Source organism: Gossypium raimondii, chromosome 5, assembly GCF_025698545.1.
Source record: "Gossypium raimondii isolate GPD5lz chromosome 5, ASM2569854v1, whole genome shotgun sequence".
Taxonomy (NCBI): Eukaryota; Viridiplantae; Streptophyta; class Magnoliopsida; order Malvales; family Malvaceae; genus Gossypium; species Gossypium raimondii.
Genome location: NC_068569.1, coordinates 9,460,863 through 9,478,305, shown reverse-complemented (window position 1 = coordinate 9,478,305; position 17,443 = coordinate 9,460,863). Strand labels below are relative to the sequence as shown.

The 17,443-nt window shown below is 32.5% G+C and overlaps 3 protein-coding genes across 3 annotated transcripts; 1 reads left to right on the top strand and 2 right to left on the bottom strand.

Moving 5' to 3' along the window:
- Nucleotides 1-405: 405 nt before the first annotated feature.
- LOC105767780 (ethylene-responsive transcription factor ERF003) lies at nucleotides 406-1,342 on the bottom strand. Its single transcript, XM_012587350.2, has 2 exons — nucleotides 1,154-1,342; nucleotides 406-1,057 (listed from the first exon to the last, which is right to left on the bottom strand). Exons 1-2 carry the CDS (start codon nucleotides 1,234-1,236, stop codon nucleotides 598-600), a joined length of 543 nt encoding a protein of 180 aa, XP_012442804.1. The 5' UTR covers nucleotides 1,237-1,342; the 3' UTR covers nucleotides 406-597.
- Nucleotides 1,343-2,986: 1,644 nt separating this feature from the next.
- Nucleotides 2,987-7,881, bottom strand: LOC105767774 (protein RAE1). Its single transcript, XM_012587342.2, has 12 exons — nucleotides 7,656-7,881; nucleotides 7,480-7,540; nucleotides 6,924-7,010; nucleotides 6,666-6,743; nucleotides 6,372-6,565; nucleotides 5,615-5,756; nucleotides 5,102-5,182; nucleotides 4,440-4,568; nucleotides 4,211-4,288; nucleotides 3,747-3,818; nucleotides 3,580-3,660; nucleotides 2,987-3,460 (listed from the first exon to the last, which is right to left on the bottom strand). Exons 2-12 carry the CDS (start codon nucleotides 7,531-7,533, stop codon nucleotides 3,410-3,412), a joined length of 1,047 nt encoding a protein of 348 aa, XP_012442796.1. The 5' UTR covers nucleotides 7,534-7,540; nucleotides 7,656-7,881; the 3' UTR covers nucleotides 2,987-3,409.
- A 1,327-nt stretch (nucleotides 7,882-9,208) lies between these two features.
- LOC105767777 (uncharacterized) lies at nucleotides 9,209-15,844 on the top strand. The gene is made up of 10 exons (XM_012587346.2): nucleotides 9,209-9,462; nucleotides 11,442-11,526; nucleotides 12,756-12,830; nucleotides 12,915-12,951; nucleotides 13,499-13,582; nucleotides 13,699-13,759; nucleotides 13,858-13,964; nucleotides 14,418-14,483; nucleotides 15,290-15,442; nucleotides 15,604-15,844. Exons 1-9 carry the CDS (start codon nucleotides 9,369-9,371, stop codon nucleotides 15,383-15,385), a joined length of 705 nt encoding a protein of 234 aa, XP_012442800.1. The 5' UTR covers nucleotides 9,209-9,368; the 3' UTR covers nucleotides 15,386-15,442; nucleotides 15,604-15,844.
- Nucleotides 15,845-17,443: the final 1,599 nt, after the last annotated feature.

The window sequence follows — 17,443 nt, the reverse complement described above, 5'->3', positions numbered from 1 at the left end:
ATATAATATAATATAAGGAGTAATAGTAAGATTTTACCTATTTCTTATAAATAAAGGAAAATGTTAAATCTTGTACCCAGTTAAATTATTTCACATAAACTTTATTCACACCCTCGGTTCCTCTTCACACTTGCACTCTCTAAAAATTCCTAAATCAAACTTATCACCAAAATAATCTTAAAAACACTTATAAACCACCTAAATTGATCATATTTGCAAAATTGAAGATGAATATAAATTAGACCCAAACTTGGGATACCAATTCTTAATATTTATTTGGGTAAGAAAGCTTTGCTATTGGGTCAGGTGTTCACATGAAAGCTCATATTTATAAAAGTGGGAGAAAGAAAGATGGAAGAAGAAGCGGCTTCGTGCCTTAATATGTTCTATGTAGTTCAGATGATATGTTAAATACTTTATTCCATTAATGTATTCACACTACTTTATGCAAATCAACCTTTGCATAATGTAGCATATCTGATCTTATGAACTAAACAAATTACCGATAACTAGAAAAACTAAACCATTGAAAAAGAAGAAGAAGCAAGTTCCATTAACACATGGAAAATGCTTACAGTTTAGCCCTTTAACGTTGAACTAATTAGAAGAGAGTTCAATAGATCCATAATCAAGCAATTCCTCTATCATCTGCTCTATATGATCATCTTCTAATGGGACGAACTGTTGTTCACCCCCAACTTGACTTTCCTCATATCCATCCCATTTCTTCCCCGGAATATGCTGCCGGCAATCCATTTCCCCGATATTGCTTCCGGTGACGGTGTAGCTTGGAGCAGCCAAAGGGTGACCACATTGTGTTGCAGAAGGGTCTTTTGCTGCATTTTTTTTAGCCAGTTGCAGTGCTGCCATGTGACATTTATGTAACTTAGCTGCCAAAGTAGCCGAGAGAAGCTTTGATGAAGCAGATTGGGAGTCATTGGGATTGTATGGGAAATTGGTTCGTGTTTTTGCCCCACACATAAGCCTTGCCGCCTCGTCATATGCTCTTGCTGCATCTTCCGCCGTTTCAAATGTGCCTAGCCATATTCTAGTCTTCCTGAAAAACACAACAAACGTTTTCCTCATCAATAAATAAATAAAAACAATCAACTATTATAAAAGGGGAAAGAAAAGATGGTTTCAAGGAAATTACAAGATGGGGTGTCGAATTTCAGAGACCCAAGAACCCCAATGTCTTTGACGGACGCCACGGTATCGCTGCTGTGGTCTACCCATGGTGGTTTTTTAAGAGAAAACGTAAGTGTTTGTGATATGTCTGAGAGAGAAGAAAAGCAAAACAAAATGAGCAGAGAAAGGAAGGGGAGAAAGGGGAGTGTGGAAGCTTAAAAGAGGGGCTTATATACAAGCTTCTATCGCCGTATTCTGAACCTGTGTGATTGCTTATCAATGACCAATTTACGAATAATAGGACCCACAATGGGTAGTTTCTTTTTTCGTTTTCCTCCCCCCTTTACTTTTTACACGAGGAACAAAATATTTTCTTTGTTCCACTTTTTCGTTGGTCGATTTTTTTTAACTCCCTTTATTATATATTAGTTATAATACACTCATGTCAATAAAAAAGTTCTTTAAAAAATTTATGTAAAGAATTGTACAAATTGATTTTTAGAATATTCATTTCTTAGGTTTGAAGTAGGTTAATTTTGGGTTTAACTTATTTTTTATTAAATTTCATATAAAAGTAAAAAAATACAAATATTTTATAATAATATTCCTTTCTTTTAAAATAAAAAAGGCTTTTCAGCTCTTATCTTAACCAGTAGTTGAGGGTTCGATCCTCGCCCGAGTATGGAGCAGTTTTAAAATTCGTAGCCAGTATCTATTCCCTTAATGAGCTTACAGAGTGCGGATGATTAGTTACTGGACTCACTCTAATAAATACCTTGAAAAAGAAAAAACTTTTAAGTTGTTTTTCTATTAAATTGTTGTCTAGATAACTTGTAACATCATTTCAGTTAAATGTTTTACCTTAATAAAATACATTTGATAATTTTTATAATATATAAAAGGGCATAGATGTGATTTCAAACGTTTAATGCTGTTAGAGATTTTTTTTCTTTTGTTTTGTTCTGAAAGTTGCTAGAAATTTGGATTAGGAACTTAGACGTAATTTTATAGTAGATGTTTTCTTTCTATAAAGAAATAATAATCACCCTGTATTTAATGAATTGATTATCTAAAGGTTGAGTGGAATTCTGGTTATAGACTTCATTCGGGAGACAGTTATCATATTGTAGGTCAGTTCCTACAATCATTAGTTATGAAAAGACATCCAATGTGCAAGAATGTTTTTATCCTGGTATTTTCTAATTTATATTAAAATTTACGTTACAAGTGACATAATTTATGATGTAGGTCATAAATTTTAAAATAATACACATGTGATGCTTCACTGAATCAAATTATGTTATCTAATTTTTTCTTTAAAAACGAAGTCCATTTCGAGAAAAAAGAAACATCGTCTAACCAATGCCAAATCTTTTGGTTTTAAAAAAAATGAGAGGGTAGGGTGGTTGTGTTTGGTCGTAGTAGTCAGTAGACAAAGGTAACATGGCTCACATCATGTTCACAAATACATAGGAAACCTACCCATATGCAATAGAACAAGGTAAGGACAGAAACCACGTTTCATGTGATTTTCAAGCCCCATCCTTTCATAATATAAAGATATTATTACATTTGTCCATTATATAGCCATGGAACGAGTATGAGCTGCAATAATTGACCCATATATTCCTTTGTTGTGGGATGAGGCAATCCATGTCCCAAAAGATTTGCAGGTCGACTTCAATGCCCACCTTTTTGTCCCTTTTTGAAGGGGGAGGGGCTTATTAGCTCATCAGCAAAGAATTCGTAGCAAATCCCGAGACCAAATGTTCTCAGGTTCTGACCCGAGGTTATTGTACCTTAATTCTTACAGCTTAAAAATACCAAAAAATAAAATAAAAGATACTACCATGGATGATTATGTTCAATTTAAAAAAAAACTTATTTGGAAAATAACAAGACGATGAAGCTACAAGTAAACCATTGCATAAACCACTCTCTAGACTCTAAATCCAAAATAACCAACAAATCGCATAATGTGACAAGTTTCCTAATTAGATTTTACACAGATAATGCATTTCTCAGTAGCAGAAATGGGCGAAAAGAATGATCGGATTAACGTTTGTAACTTCGCAACAACTCTAGATTCTAAACTAAAACGCTGAACATAAAAGTAGGGATAAAATGATTCAAAGGGAAAAAATTTCCTGATGTACACATCACATTCCTACCCTAGTGACTCAACTTGAACCAACGGCCCATCGAGAAACCAAACCAGACAAAATGTGGCAAATCCTTTTTCTTCTAGGGTTCAGCCATTCTCTAATCCAAACTAACCTTCTCACTTTCTACCACTTGTTCCAACTCTTGGCTTGCCTTTAACTTCAGATTCCTGTATTCCACGACACACATTCATTAGTAAAAATTTCTTATTAAAAATGGCATTTTTGAATAAAAGTTAAGTGAATAAAATAAATGATCAAGTGTGTGAGATAATTCATTTTAATGTACCTGTGGCAAGTGCAGGAAAATGTAGGATTTTGCTGTTGATGGGTTGTGATTTTCAGCACCCTTACTCCAGTCATAACAAACCTATTATAGCAAATTCAATGTAAAAATCACCTTACGAATGATTTTTCAATTCAAATAGAAAATAAGCATTCTTGCAAAGTAGTTACCGAATATGCGAATATTGATCCATCATTGTTGAAAGTACTGCATGGTATAGGTTGACTGCACCTTGACATTGCCTGCATATCAGCAAAAGACAGCATTTATTACCAACCAGAATACAGCACAGATGATCTTGCTGCCATAGTTAGAATTGCCAAGTTCAGACCACCATCAATTTAATTTAAAAAAGGACAAACAATTTAATGGTGATTCTCTTTTCATTTGGCAAAATTGATCTCTGTAAAGATAGAAAGCATTTAAGGGTTTCTACTTTCTAATAAACACCAATCAGACTGTATAGGAACTCGGGTTCACTGTTATCTATGATATTGGTATTTGAAAGACAGCAATTTAACTAATTATAAACCATATTGTACAAGTAGTAGAGAAGGCTAATTGCCAAAGAAAAAAAAAAAAAAACACAACAGTTTATCTCATAAATTAAATGGACAAAGGATTCTAAGAATACCTTTAGTCTTTGTTTGCTATCCTTGTCCCAGAAATTGAAAGCACCATCAGACCCCGCAGTGGCAAAAGTGTGATGTATCTGAAAGAGGAACAAACATCGACATCCGATCACAAGCCAAAGAAGATTTACATCCCTAAAATGGTTAAAAATAATATCTACCTAGCATAGATAATATGAACAAGCAAGGAAGAAAACAACATGAAGATGTACAAGGCAAAAAAAAACTTACAGGATGGAAGTTTAATGAGTTGACAGAATATATCTCACTGCCATCCCTGTGGCATTTGAAAGTAAAGTTTTTACCCTGTTGTCCATCATCAAGGTGGTGTACACCAACCCTTCCCTCAATTGAACCAACCTGCAAAGAAAAATGATAAAAGTTTATACTAGCAATGAAACTCTTCCATTATTAGTTACAACCAAAAAATGGAAAAAGAATTATATGCAGAAATATAGAAAAGCAGGCAGTTGTCTCAGGCTGTTTCAGAATTAAAGTTGGTAACAACACTTGGGTATCAACCAACACGAAAGGTATAAAAACAGATATAGTTATATGTATATAACTCAAATGCCAAGTGATGACTTGAAAAAAAAAGAAAGAAGAACGGCAAAAGGAAAAAGGAACCACGATTACAGAACGAAACATTAGAATCTAAAAGATGATGCAGAGATAGGGGGAAACAACTCAGATTGAAGTAGAATGCACAAACTAAACCACTATGAAAACTGACTTCTATAAATCGCTCAAACTAGTACATTGAACTGAAAAAATTAAAAAAAAAAAATGATGTCCTCCAAAGATGTTTCTCCATATAGACAAAATGATGGGCCAAATGACTACAAGTATCACATTTTTGGAAGTCCAAAGATGAAAGGAAGGAATATGCATACCAAAAAACCTTGCTGGTCAGGGAAGGCAGCAACACATCTTGTCTGATACTTGAGGGGTGAGGTGACTCTCTTGTATTCATTCTGTTAGCATTTTAGCAATGTTATTTAACATGATGATGCAAGAGAAAAGCAAACAAATAACATGAATAATTTCTCAATTCATTAGCCGACAATTCTATTAACATCTGTCCAACCAGTCACATAGTAGGAAAAACATTAGCATAGTCCACTTACACTAGGCTATTACAGATAGAAAGAAAAAAGTAGGCATGAGTGCTATTATTCGTAACTCCTAGAATACTTCCACCAGTTTATAAATAATAAACTTCCATACAACCAAATGCAATACTAGTTATGCATAACATCAAAACTACAATGAGACAAACAAGATAAAGTCAATCACAGTGGCAAAGCTTTTGGGGAAGGGGGGGGGGTTGGAGGAGCATTAGTTACAAGAGATTTGAAAATAGTGAAGAACCTTAATCTATAACTTGATTTATAAGAAAACACTACCTGAGGATTCTGCAAGTTAAAAACTATCAGATTCCTATCTGCAGTACCAACAACCATCAATGGATATTTCACTGTGAGTGCATAGCAGCGATCAGGAAGTTGTTGAGTATGCACTGGGTTTGACTGCCTTGTATCCCAATATCTGAAGGTAAAGGTAAAAAACCACTAGTTGGTTAAAAGCCACAGTAACATAAAAGAATCAAATTGCTGACATTGATAGATGAAGAAAAAGCAATATGGAAAAACTCATTAGTTAATGACCAATAACACAAAAAACATGTAAAAGTAATGTAAATAATAGACCAAAAATTAATGTTGCCCGTAAATATTCAGCTTTAACATTAAAACTGATGCTTCAGAATGTACAACTTTGAATGTGGAGAGATCCCTTCCTAAAATTAAATATTATTTCCACAGTCCCAAAAACCTCCTACATGTGGCCCTAAAATCCAAGCTAAATATATATTTTTATCACCTCATAATTATACACATGTCTAAAACACAAGCAATAACACCTCCTACATGACTACACCATGTGAACAATTATTGGACAAGCACCTTGTGACTACCACATAATCATACCTCCTACGAATTGAGCATGAAACTTACAAATAAGCAGGCACTACTTAGCAAGGCAAGAGTGCCCTCACATGAAATGCATTACTTGACATGATGTTAATCACTAGGATGCAATACCAGAAAACAAGACTTCATATTTTCCCAATGGTACAAAAATGAGGAAAGGTGAGAGTATTACTTTAATGTCTTGTCCCAGCTTCCTGTAGCTAACAGGTTCATTTCTGGGATCCAAGCAACTTCTTTAATAGGGGCATCATGCATGGCAACTGTCATTGGTTGACCACCAGATAATAAAGGCCACATTTTGACCTGCTTGTCACAGCCTCCAGAAAAGACTGTCATCCCATCATCCTTCCAGGTTGAGCACAAAACCTTTCAAAAGAGCAAGGAGAAAACAGCATTAGTTTATTACAACTACAATTTGAAGAATAGAATAATACGTCTCTAAATACAATACACTCTGACTCATTACCGGCTGATCATGAGTAATTGATGCCTTTGGCGTACTAGCAACAGCTGTACCATTCCGGGAAATTTCCCAACATCTCACCTGCATAATCATTCAAAAGGGGAAAAGGGGATCAAACTTCAGCTAACCTTAACAAAATAAAGGGGAGACAACAAGGAAAGAAGTTTCATTTCTTAAATTTCAATAATTCATCATCTTACTAAAAGAACAAAATTGAGACATGGCATAATCAATAACAGAAACAAAGAAAAGTGAGTAGACCTGATTATCCCATGAAGTAGCAATCAAGAAATTGGCCTTGGGACTGAAGCTAAGGCTTGAAACAGAATCACTGGGTGGTTGAGCAACCTACAATAAAAAACTGCATGTAAGAACCCCTTGTTGTACCAAAAGTTCAACCAAGCTCGAATTACTTTTATTCTTTTCAACAAGAGTATCATTCTTTGAATCACTAACATTGATATTTGCCTATATTCATCTCAAAAAAACTCGGGAAAAAAAAAGGAGCAAAGCATCAGCCTAACGCAGTATCTCTAGTCAACTATTATTTAACTAAAGCAAAGAATAAAATTTATGCTTTTTTTCTTTCTTTCCTCTGTAACATCAAAAAAAAAACCAAATCACAAAAAATACAGTAAGAAAAAACTTATTTCTTTACTTACAAGCTTATAGACAAAAAAAGAAAGGAAATGATAAAGCTCAATAGTAAAAGCATCGACGGTAAAATTATGCTAAAAAAATCGTAATCAACAAATTAAAATTAAAATGAACAATGTGAATCATATGAAGTATTTAATACGAATTAAAAAATGTGTACCTCAAACGATTTATTAGGGTTATGATTGGCAGCGGCGGCACCAAAAGTAGACATTACGAAACTGCAGAAATAATCAAAGAGAAACCAAAAAAGAAATGCGATTGTGATAAACTTCGAATCTTTGCATTGCAAAATAAAACAGAGAAGATATGACGGGGGAGAAAAAGAAAATTTACCTTGTACAAAAAGAAACTTAGATTTTGGTTTTGAAAGGAGAGGGAAAACTGGATAAAGTAAGTAGAAAGAGTAGATGGAATATATATATATATATATGCGTGTGTATAAATATCTATATATCTGTGAGAAAGACTCGAGAGTCGCTGGTTGGGGTGCGAGGCGGTGTAGGTTAACGGAGAGGCCGCGTTGCGTTCGATGGACGCCACACCAGATGACCGTGTCTGTAACCCTTTCATCTTGCAATATTTTATGGATATCGGGCCTGGCCTGAGTTAGACCACATCTTTGATAGCACTTTTTAAAGCCCAAACTCATGTTTCTCCCGGAAGATTAATATTTTATTTATTTTACATCATAATTTATTGTTATTTTCTTGGGTGTATTTTTATCTTTAATTAATTAAAAATTTATAATCTATACTATATATGACACTTATCGGAAAAATATGGTTCATTGAGTTGGCTTATACTTACCGTATATAATGTAACTGCCACAAATAAAATTTAACATTAATTTCTATTGAAATTTTATTTAAAATCTATTTTAATAATTTAATTATTATTAATATGATGATATTTTAACTTTTATACTGCTTAAATACAAACTTGCCACGTATGGTGTTGTAGTGAAGAATAAATATTGAGGGTTTGGATAAAAGATTAAAGACCCTATATATCAGTTTCATTAAATTAAAAAATACATATAGGTACGTAAGTTAATATTAGTATAACAGAAACTTTAAAGTTTTATTTTCAGTTTTCAACTTAAAATCAAATCTCTAAAATTAGAATCTAATCGATGTTATAAAATTAATGATAACTCCAAACAATATCGACGCAAGACCAGAATTATAAAGCAAGAAAAAGAAACAAGCTAACGTATAATAAAGGGTAAAATAACACCCAAAACTCTCTTTATTTATATCAGTTGTAAAATTGTAACATGTGGTTTGCAAAATAAAATAATTAAAATTAAGTCAAACTTTAGTGATATTTAAAACTCATCTGAATGTAAGCGAGAGCCACCCTAAGACTATCGAATTATTTTAAATATACCACAAGCTTTTTAATCTTTTAATTTTTTATTTTTCTTCATCTACTTTTAATTTTTATGAATTTAGTCTATTTATTATTTAGATTTTAAATTTTAGGTTTAATTATTAACATTGTTAAATTTGTTAATATGATATTTTGAATTTAAAATAATTCACTTATTAATCATATAATTAAAAATAATATTATAATAAACATGAATATAACAAAATAATTTTAATGATATTAATAATTGAGGTTAAATTTTAAAATTTAATAATAATTAAATTTAAATTTGGAAAAATAAAAAGAAATTCTTAAAAATAATATTAAAATTTTAAAATTAGGAAGGATGTAGAGACTTAGGACGGATTTCAAGCATTACTAAACTACTACCGACATATTAAAAATATAGCGGCCAGGCAAAGGTAACAAGCGAATGACAACTTATTTTAATCGAAAAAAAGGGGTCAAAAGTAATCTCCTTTGGAAAAAGAAAATGACTAAATTACATTTCAGTCGACAGAGGACCTTCGAAACCTTAAAAATAATAAATAAAGAAAGAAAGAAAAAGAAAATCTACCAATCAAAACAACCAACAAACTAGTGAAGGCAAAGCTTCGCTTGTTTAGTTATAATTTTGTTGAGCGACGAAGCTTAGATAATCTTTGGTTTGTGCTTATGATGCGTCGCTCTGCTTATGCATCCAAAAAAACGGGTCAACCCAATTCAACCAACCCGATTTCCTGTTCTCCCTCCGATATCTTTCGCACCGGTACTTCCCTCTTTCTCTTCTTTCTTTAATTCTAAATTTTGTTGGACATTCAGCTTTTGATTTCTTTTTTCCTTTGTCTTTTTTTTTGTTTGTTTCAAACATTTTTCACTGTTTGTTAGATTGTTAAATTTTATTTTTTCTTTTATTTCTCTGGTTGATTTCTGTAAAGCGATTCAATTTTGCATAAGCTAAGATCGTGTTTGTAGAAGAAAGAAAGTTAACTTGTTAAATAGAAAAGAGAGAGAGAGAGAGAAAGTAGTTCTAGTGGATTTTGTGGATAATGATGAGCTATCAGGAAAAAAGTTAACCGAGTAAAGAGATTGAGGTCTGATTTTGAAATTAGTTCTCCTAAGACATGATTCTAAAGAGTACGAAATTGGGAAATTAAAAGAATAAATCTTTAGATACGATAGGTGAAAACAAACGCCTTAGAACCTTAAAGAGAATACATGTCAATCTTAAGGGTAGATTATAGCTTGAATGCAGTCTTCTTAAGGTAGTTAATAAAACCGAGTTTGAAAATTAGGTTTAGCTAGAGACGCTGAAAAATGAAGCAAAATCCTTAAGGATAGATTTTGCGTGAATGCAGTCTTCTTAAGGTAGTTAAATCTTAAAACCCTGTTCAAAATCAGGTCCAGTATGAGAAGTTAAAATTTTTATTTTTGCAAAATCACTGGCCGTAATTGAGAAAGAATTCTGTCTTGTTATCAGTATGTGCTGCATCTATGGTATATCTACTATCTGTTGGCAAGGTGGGCGCCCCAGCAAAGGTTCAAGCAATTTAAAGTTTGAGTTGAAAAGATGCTGATAGATTATGTTGTGATATATGAAAACGAAAACCCAGGAAAGTGATAATAGTGATAAATATACTAGGAGGGAAAGATGAGCAATAAGGATTTGATGAGAAGTGATCAAAATTAGTTTCAAAGATGATTCTATCAAGCTTTGATTTATGTCTTGCAGATTTTCTGATTAAGGAGCTGGAGATAGGATTAGCAGTTCTTCGTAGGAGTATGAGACAACACGTTAGTAATTTTTTTTTCAATTGAAGTTAGAAATAGAGACTGATATGAAACCTGAACTGTTAAAAAATGAAAAAGCTTACTCATTTAGTTGAATGCTTAATTAACTGTTAAAAAAATCATGCGGTAAAGAATTGTCAAAGAACAAAAAAAGATAGAAAACTGTCATAAATAAGGGTTCGTTTTAAAACTATACAAAATTTTGAGTTCAGAAACCTAATCTGCTATGCCATGCATGCATTCCAGTCCAGATGCCGATGATGATAATCCTAATGCTTAGTCCTCAAGATACTCCTAACTGTGGTTCTAACTTGGTGATACAAGTTTAATTAGGAATCTAGAGGTTTATCTTAGTTTAGGGTTTCTATTATTTAAAGGAGTTTTATATTTAATTATTAGAAATATATTGTAAATAAAACTACTTAATTATTATTTATTGGGATAGTTTAATTAGAAATTTATCTTAATTAGAAGTTCATTTAGGAGATTAAATATTTATTTATTTAGAGATTTGGTTAGATAAAACATGTAGAACCGAATTTTTAATTAGTTTTTAGAAGTTTATATTTCTTTTAAACTTTAGCAACCATCATAGTTGATGCTAGTCACAAGTTGATTAGAGGTAGTAGGATAAATTATTTTACTGTATTTACATCAGTAACATGTTCTCTTGTGGACTTGCTCAACTTAGAGATTTAGGAGATTAAATATTTATTTATTTAGAGATTTTGGGGTTTTCACATATCTTGGTTTCAGTGTCACTTGGTCTCCCTTTAACATATTTACTGAAGCTTACCCTGAAAGATTAGGTAAACCCCCTAATCTTTCATCAAACTAGACACTATGGTAGACTATGTAATTTGAATGTTTTAAAGTTATTTATTTTTCAAATGTATTGGCAAAGCTGTTCTAAGGTTTTCTAACTAATGACTTGAAACTGTGTTTCATATTTCTCAGCTTCAAGTAAGGCATCTTCAAAAGAGATGGAGCGGATTGACAACCTATTTTATTCTTTTGCCAATAGGTCTTCTGGTATGATTGAGTAAGTGCTCAGTGGAATATCCAATTTAATAAGTGAATTTGCAATTTGGATATTAACAATGAGTAAGGGGAAATGGGTTTAATTTTGGAGAATTTCGTAGTTATATGGATTTTTCATAAATAAATATGTTAGATCCAACCATATTTTTCAAATATAATTTTTCATTTTAAAATTTTGTAATTTTGAGGAAACGTCATCCAACCTGCATAATTATCTCATCTTGTTATTTATGTGTAGTAGTGATCAATCCATGTGAGACTTTGCACGCTTATCTTTCATATAGTTGTTCACAATCCTAGTCACAGTCTGATATGTGAGCTTGTGATGACTGAAAGTGTCAATGTGCTGTGAAGTTTAAATCTTTTAGATCAGATAACTGATATGCTGATTGAGTTTATCCCTTCTTGTTCCAAAATTACTGCTTGAATGGACTTTATGTGCATATAAGCAATAGCTTATATGTTTGATAAATTTCCATTTAGATTTTCAATTTATATGGTATTAAGTTCCAATTTCAAAATTATTTGTCAGAAGGTTTAAGTTCTTAAATTTTCAATATTGACGAAAGGTAATCTAAAAATAAACAAGTAAGCTTTGGAGCATGACAAATATTCTTTCTTTTAGTCATGACTATGGGATTTATTTTCTCTACAGGAAGTTGTAATGTAGGGTATATTTTTCTGTGGTACACACTACCGGTTTTCTGATTAGAGAATTTAAAGGGTAATTTTCTTGTATCAGTTTATAGAAAGATTGGATGATTGATCAACCCCAATAGCTAACAAGTAACAAGTTTGGCTAACTAGTTTTTCTCACTAGCCAAATGCTCATGTTGCTTGGACTCAGTAGTCAGTGCCAGATATAGGTATTTTCCCAACAAGGATTGGGATCATCTTTTCTATGTTTTCCCCTAGAAGGTTGGAATTCCATACTTATGTATATTACATGTGTTGAATGTGGGTACTCTAGGAATTGAAAAGTTAGAGCACCATAGAATATAAGTACCCAGATAATAATGGAATTAGTTCTGAGGTCATTCACAAAAATATCGTTATCTTTATTCTACAAATTTTTAATACCGTGGAAAGATTTTCAAAGCAAAGCTAAAATAAGAATGCTGATAGCTGCATGTTGAATTACTGCTTTTACTAGTATCGCCATTATGAAACTGAAGTGCTTCTTGACTATTTTGACATGCATTCTAATGTTATGATGCACTATTTGAACAGCCCAGAAGGGATTGAGACTCTATGTTCAGACATGGAAGTTGATCACACAGATGTTAGGATCTTGATGCTTGCTTGGTAACTGTTATATAAACTCGTCCAGTGACTCATTTGTAACTTTTATTCTAAGCTTTTTTGTTGAAACTAGTGTGTATGTGTCAGGAAAATGAAAGCCGAAAAACAAGGATACTTTACCCTGGTAAATTTTTTTGTTTATCTTCTCCATTTACTTTTATAATTTAACTGTTTAACATAAAATTTCTATCAGCTCCTGTGCCCTCTTTTTATTTTTCTTCTTTACCATGGTGTGGTCATATTAATAGCTATAAGTTTCCAGTCTCCCATTTTAGGTTGACGTTGGCATGTAGGCTGTATGGCGATGCCTGGATTTCTGTTTTCATCTATTGTTTTGTTAATTGTCATTTTGGATCTTTATTGTATTCATTTTGATCATGTTCTAGTACCTGTAATTTGATCATGATATCCAAGACTTGTGAAAATACTTCAGTTTTTACTAAATAATATATAAGTTGAGTTGAGTTGAGTTTCTTCTTCTCAATACAGTTATGATCCTCATTAAGAGTATCATGATAGCCTGGATTTAGGTTGGCTGGTTCATTGTACTGTGTAACCAGCAACATACTTGTTCCTTAGATCCCAATCTTTCTCTATGTATTTTTATGTTATTGTACATTTTTGTAGTTAAATTATCTGTTGAAAATGACATTTGAATTTTATCTTTATAGGAGGAATGGCGAAGAGGATTAAAAGCACTGAGGGTTGATACTGTAAGTAAATTAAGGAAGGCCCTCCCTGAGCTAGAAAAAGAGGTAGAAATTTCTGAACTGCTTGCTACCTGAGGTCAATTGACTTGTTACATATGTATGATTATTATGGTGGAAAATTCTGCAAAAGTGGTGATGCTCTCTTTTCATATTATAAATAGGTCAGGAGACCATCAAACTTTGTGGATTTCTATTCCTATTCATTCTGCTATTGCCTGACAGGTATTATAGTAATAATGTGGCATGTTGCTTAGATGTTTACACTTTGTCCCTTTTTCCTGGTTGAGCCCCTACTTACTTTCTCAAATTTACTGCTGCAGAGGAGAAACAAAAGAGTATAGATATAGAAAGCATATGTCAATTGTTGGATCTTGTTTTAGGATCCCAATTCCGTGCACAGGTTGACTATTTTATTGAGTATTTGAAGGTGAGTTGTGACAATTATTGCATTTGACCTCTGGGATTGCATCTGTTTATACTTTATTTTCTTCATTTCCTTTATGATGCTGTTTATACAGGCACAACTTTATCTGTTATTTTGGGGGATGAGTTCATTTCAGTTTTAGCTTCTAGGATTGTATAAATGTATATGAATATGTTAGAAAGTCTTTTAAGTCTGTTATCAGATTGGGGAACATTGTTATACAGATGGACTCTTTAAAAGTTTCTTCAGAAAATAGGATTAATCCTCTAATTTAAATGTTTAATCTTTTAGATCAAAAGGTGTAGAAATGAATCTAAAAACTCTATAAACTAGATTACGGAGTAAGTTGCCTGTTGTTATTGTGATGCTATAATTCTGAACTTACCCTTCTATCCTAACCTCAAAAAAAGAGGAAGAGAAAATATGCCTCATATCATGCTTGTTTTCTTAATGTAGATTCAGAGCGATTATAAGGTCATAAACTTGGATCAATGGATGGGCTTTTTTCGATTCTGCAATGAGGTACGTCACAGTTTATCCTTGTTATGGAACTTTTTATTGTGCTCCCCATGTTTAGATGCTCTACCATAAAAAATAGGGTCAGCAAATAATTCTTTAAATGTCATGTCAGGCTCAGACAGATATCACTTTAATTAAAAAAATAAGAATTTTTCCTGGAATAAACTTGTTGAATTATACTAAAATCTTTTAGATAACGTTCTTAGTTATATGAAGACATAATGTCAATTGGTAGTGTGTGGCAGAATCTCCTTGGCATACTTATAGACTAATATAAGAGAGAAGACCAAAGAGGGTTCCCTCTCATCCTGCAGGTTGTGGCTAAAATTAAATCCTTTCTCATGAGAGTTTTATTTATCACTTTTTCGTTCTTTTCATTTTCTTTCATCCATTTTTTGTAATTATTCTTCATTTATTGATAAAAGTACATATATTTTGGGCTGGAACTGATTTCTAAATTGCTTGGTTTACTTTTTCTTGCAAACATGGAAATCAATACAGAGAATAACTCTCTTTGGCATAAAAATTGAGACAAAATAAATGGTAGGAAACTGTTGATCTTTGCAGTTAAATGTTATAAATGACGGGTTGTTGCAAATTGCAGTTCAATCATAAATGTATGTAATAGTGTTACTATTTTTCTATTGTTTATCATCAGATAGGTAGGGAACTAGAAATGCATGGGGATATAATCTTATAGTTCCAACGAAAACTGAGTTGCCACTTGCATCCTTGCACCATTATTTGTTGGGGATCCTCATGTCAATAATTGTGCAAGTGCTCTTACATTTTCCATTTTATGTTAGCAGATAAGTTTCCCAGACCTTAGTAATTATGATCCAGACCTTGCTTGGCCATTGGTCCTGGACAATTTTGTAGAATGGATGCAGGCGAAACAGAGCTAATGTCTTATTAGCTTTGGTCAACTTGATTCTCAGCTGTAAACTCCAGTATTAAAGCAGGTTTTTTTTTTTTTTTTAAAGTTTAAACCTCCTCCTTTTCTTTGGTCCCTTTCTCTAGAGCCTTATATGATTTTCTTCGTTTTTGGAGGCATAATAAAGTTGACTTGAATTTAAGCTTACCATTATTTAATCAAAAAATATTCTGCATGATCTGTTGTCAGGAATGTCCGAATTGCAGAACCATGCTATCCAGCTGATCTTTTATATCTTTTTACATCAAAACATGAAGGTCTTCTCCAAAACTTACCTTCCAAAATTACTTTCTTTGTGTTACAAATATGCAGGAGACAATCTTAATATGTTGAATCGTATTTCTGTCTTCATATTCAAAACTGTTGGATTATGATGTTTTATTATGAACAAAATTATTTATGTGATTAAAGAGATGTTAGGTTTGTCTGATTTTTTATTTATTTATTTATCCCATTTATATAAATTCAGCTACGTTTCCCAAGAAGGTAATTTTATTCTTGCATAGAATATCTTGGTGGAACTAGCAACAAGCTATTACATGACAAAATCTCCCTGCAATTGGTTCCCCTGTCTCCTCAGTCTGTTGTGACAGGTATTGGCTTCATTGTAGGCGTGCAAGCTAATGATGCTAAACACCTGCAGCCGTTGAGGTTTGAGGATGATCCTTAAAGAATGGATTGTAGCAACATTTTTCTGATTATCACATCATCCACTCAAAAAGTCTATTGAAATTGGTCATATTTCTTTCATACAGCACTGTCAAGATCATCCTCATTGTCTAAGGTATATATATGTATATATCATAAATCACTACTATTTATGTGCCTATATTGGACAACCATCAGCAACCAGCATTATGAGTTAGAAAACTTCCTTAGGGCACTTCCGAACAAGCTTTTGGGCATCGTGTTTGGTAAGTGTAGTGTGTACATGAAGTGTACCTTTCCTAGTGTTTGCATGTATAGAAACAGCTCTGCCTGCCTCGCATGCTCATGCCTTGATAAGATTTATGCTTGATGGCAACATATCATGCTTATGAAAAGGACCTCAAATTTGTCATGGGTAATCAAACTTGAGGTAACCCTTTTTGGAGCATATGATTTGGATTTTAACCAAATGCAAAAATAATGCATAAATTGGATGGTTTTCCTTGTGCCCATATGTCTGCTTGTATCCATTTATTTAAAGACAAGTGTGGTCATCTCAATAGGAGTAAACTTTGATGGTGTCCTTGTGCTGTAAAGTTTTGCCATTTGCTTCAGATAACTGCTTGGTGCTCAATTGAAAAGAAAGAGGACATTTATTTTTGGAGGATTTGGGTGGTTGGAATTTTGTATCTAACACAGCTAACAAAACAAATCAATCACAAACTTATCTGTGACAAAAGTAAGGTAATAATAACCCATGATTTAGTCCTGTTGGTTCTTTTAGTTTCTCTTAAGAGGTGGGCATTCAAAATATCGATATCGAGATTGTAATAATTTTTCCTACTCTCAGACAACTGAAAAAAATTCACTAAATCCTTAGCTACTTGGGATCAATTTGTGTTCTTGAAGTTTATTTAAGCCTAAATTTTATCTAAACGTATATATATGGCTTTTTTCTTGGTCGAGTATCTATAATTATCTCTCTCTATATATATATATATGGAGAGAGAGAGATGTATGCTTTAAGTTATAGCATCAACAAGGTGGAAGGTTTTGATGTCGGCTTTCATGAAGGGTAGTGCAGAAGTAAAAGAGTTGCTATAATGATAATGTTATTAATCAGCTAACTAAAAGTATAACATCCATCAATTATTGGAGTCTGTACAAGTAAAAGCATAATGTAGAAAAATGTTTGTCTGAGGTGGTTATTATTATTATTATTATTATTATTACATACATTTTTTTTTGAGGAAATTACATACAAAAGAAGTTAAAGTACAAGAATAACGAAAGACTTATAAATCTTGAGATTTAAGTTGTCAATAACTCTATGAATTAATAAAATTTATATTTTTGTTATCTTACTTTAAAAGCCAAATGA

Excerpts from the sequence above, each read along its gene's own strand:
- LOC105767780 (XM_012587350.2), bottom strand. The coding sequence starts at position 1,236 with ATGGGTAGACCACAGCAGCGATACCGTGGCGTCCGTCAAAGACATTGG. Across the intron at positions 1,058-1,153 it reads GAAATTCGACACCCCATCTT|GAAGACTAGAATATGGCTAG; the intron begins GTAATTTCCTTG and ends TGTGTTTTTCAG.
- LOC105767777 (XM_012587346.2), top strand. The coding sequence starts at position 9,369 with ATGATGCGTCGCTCTGCTTATGCATCCAAAAAAACGGGTCAACCCAAT. Across the intron at positions 11,527-12,755 it reads AGGTCTTCTGGTATGATTGA|CCCAGAAGGGATTGAGACTC; the intron begins GTAAGTGCTCAG and ends CTATTTGAACAG. Across the intron at positions 13,583-13,698 it reads TCCCTGAGCTAGAAAAAGAG|GTCAGGAGACCATCAAACTT; the intron begins GTAGAAATTTCT and ends TATTATAAATAG.
- LOC105767774 (XM_012587342.2), bottom strand. The coding sequence starts at position 7,533 with ATGTCTACTTTTGGTGCCGCCGCTGCCAATCATAACCCTAATAAATCG. Across the intron at positions 7,011-7,479 it reads ACCCTAATAAATCGTTTGAG|GTTGCTCAACCACCCAGTGA; the intron begins GTACACATTTTT and ends TTTTTATTGTAG. Across the intron at positions 5,757-6,371 it reads AGCTGGGACAAGACATTAAA|ATATTGGGATACAAGGCAGT; the intron begins GTAATACTCTCA and ends CTTTACCTTCAG.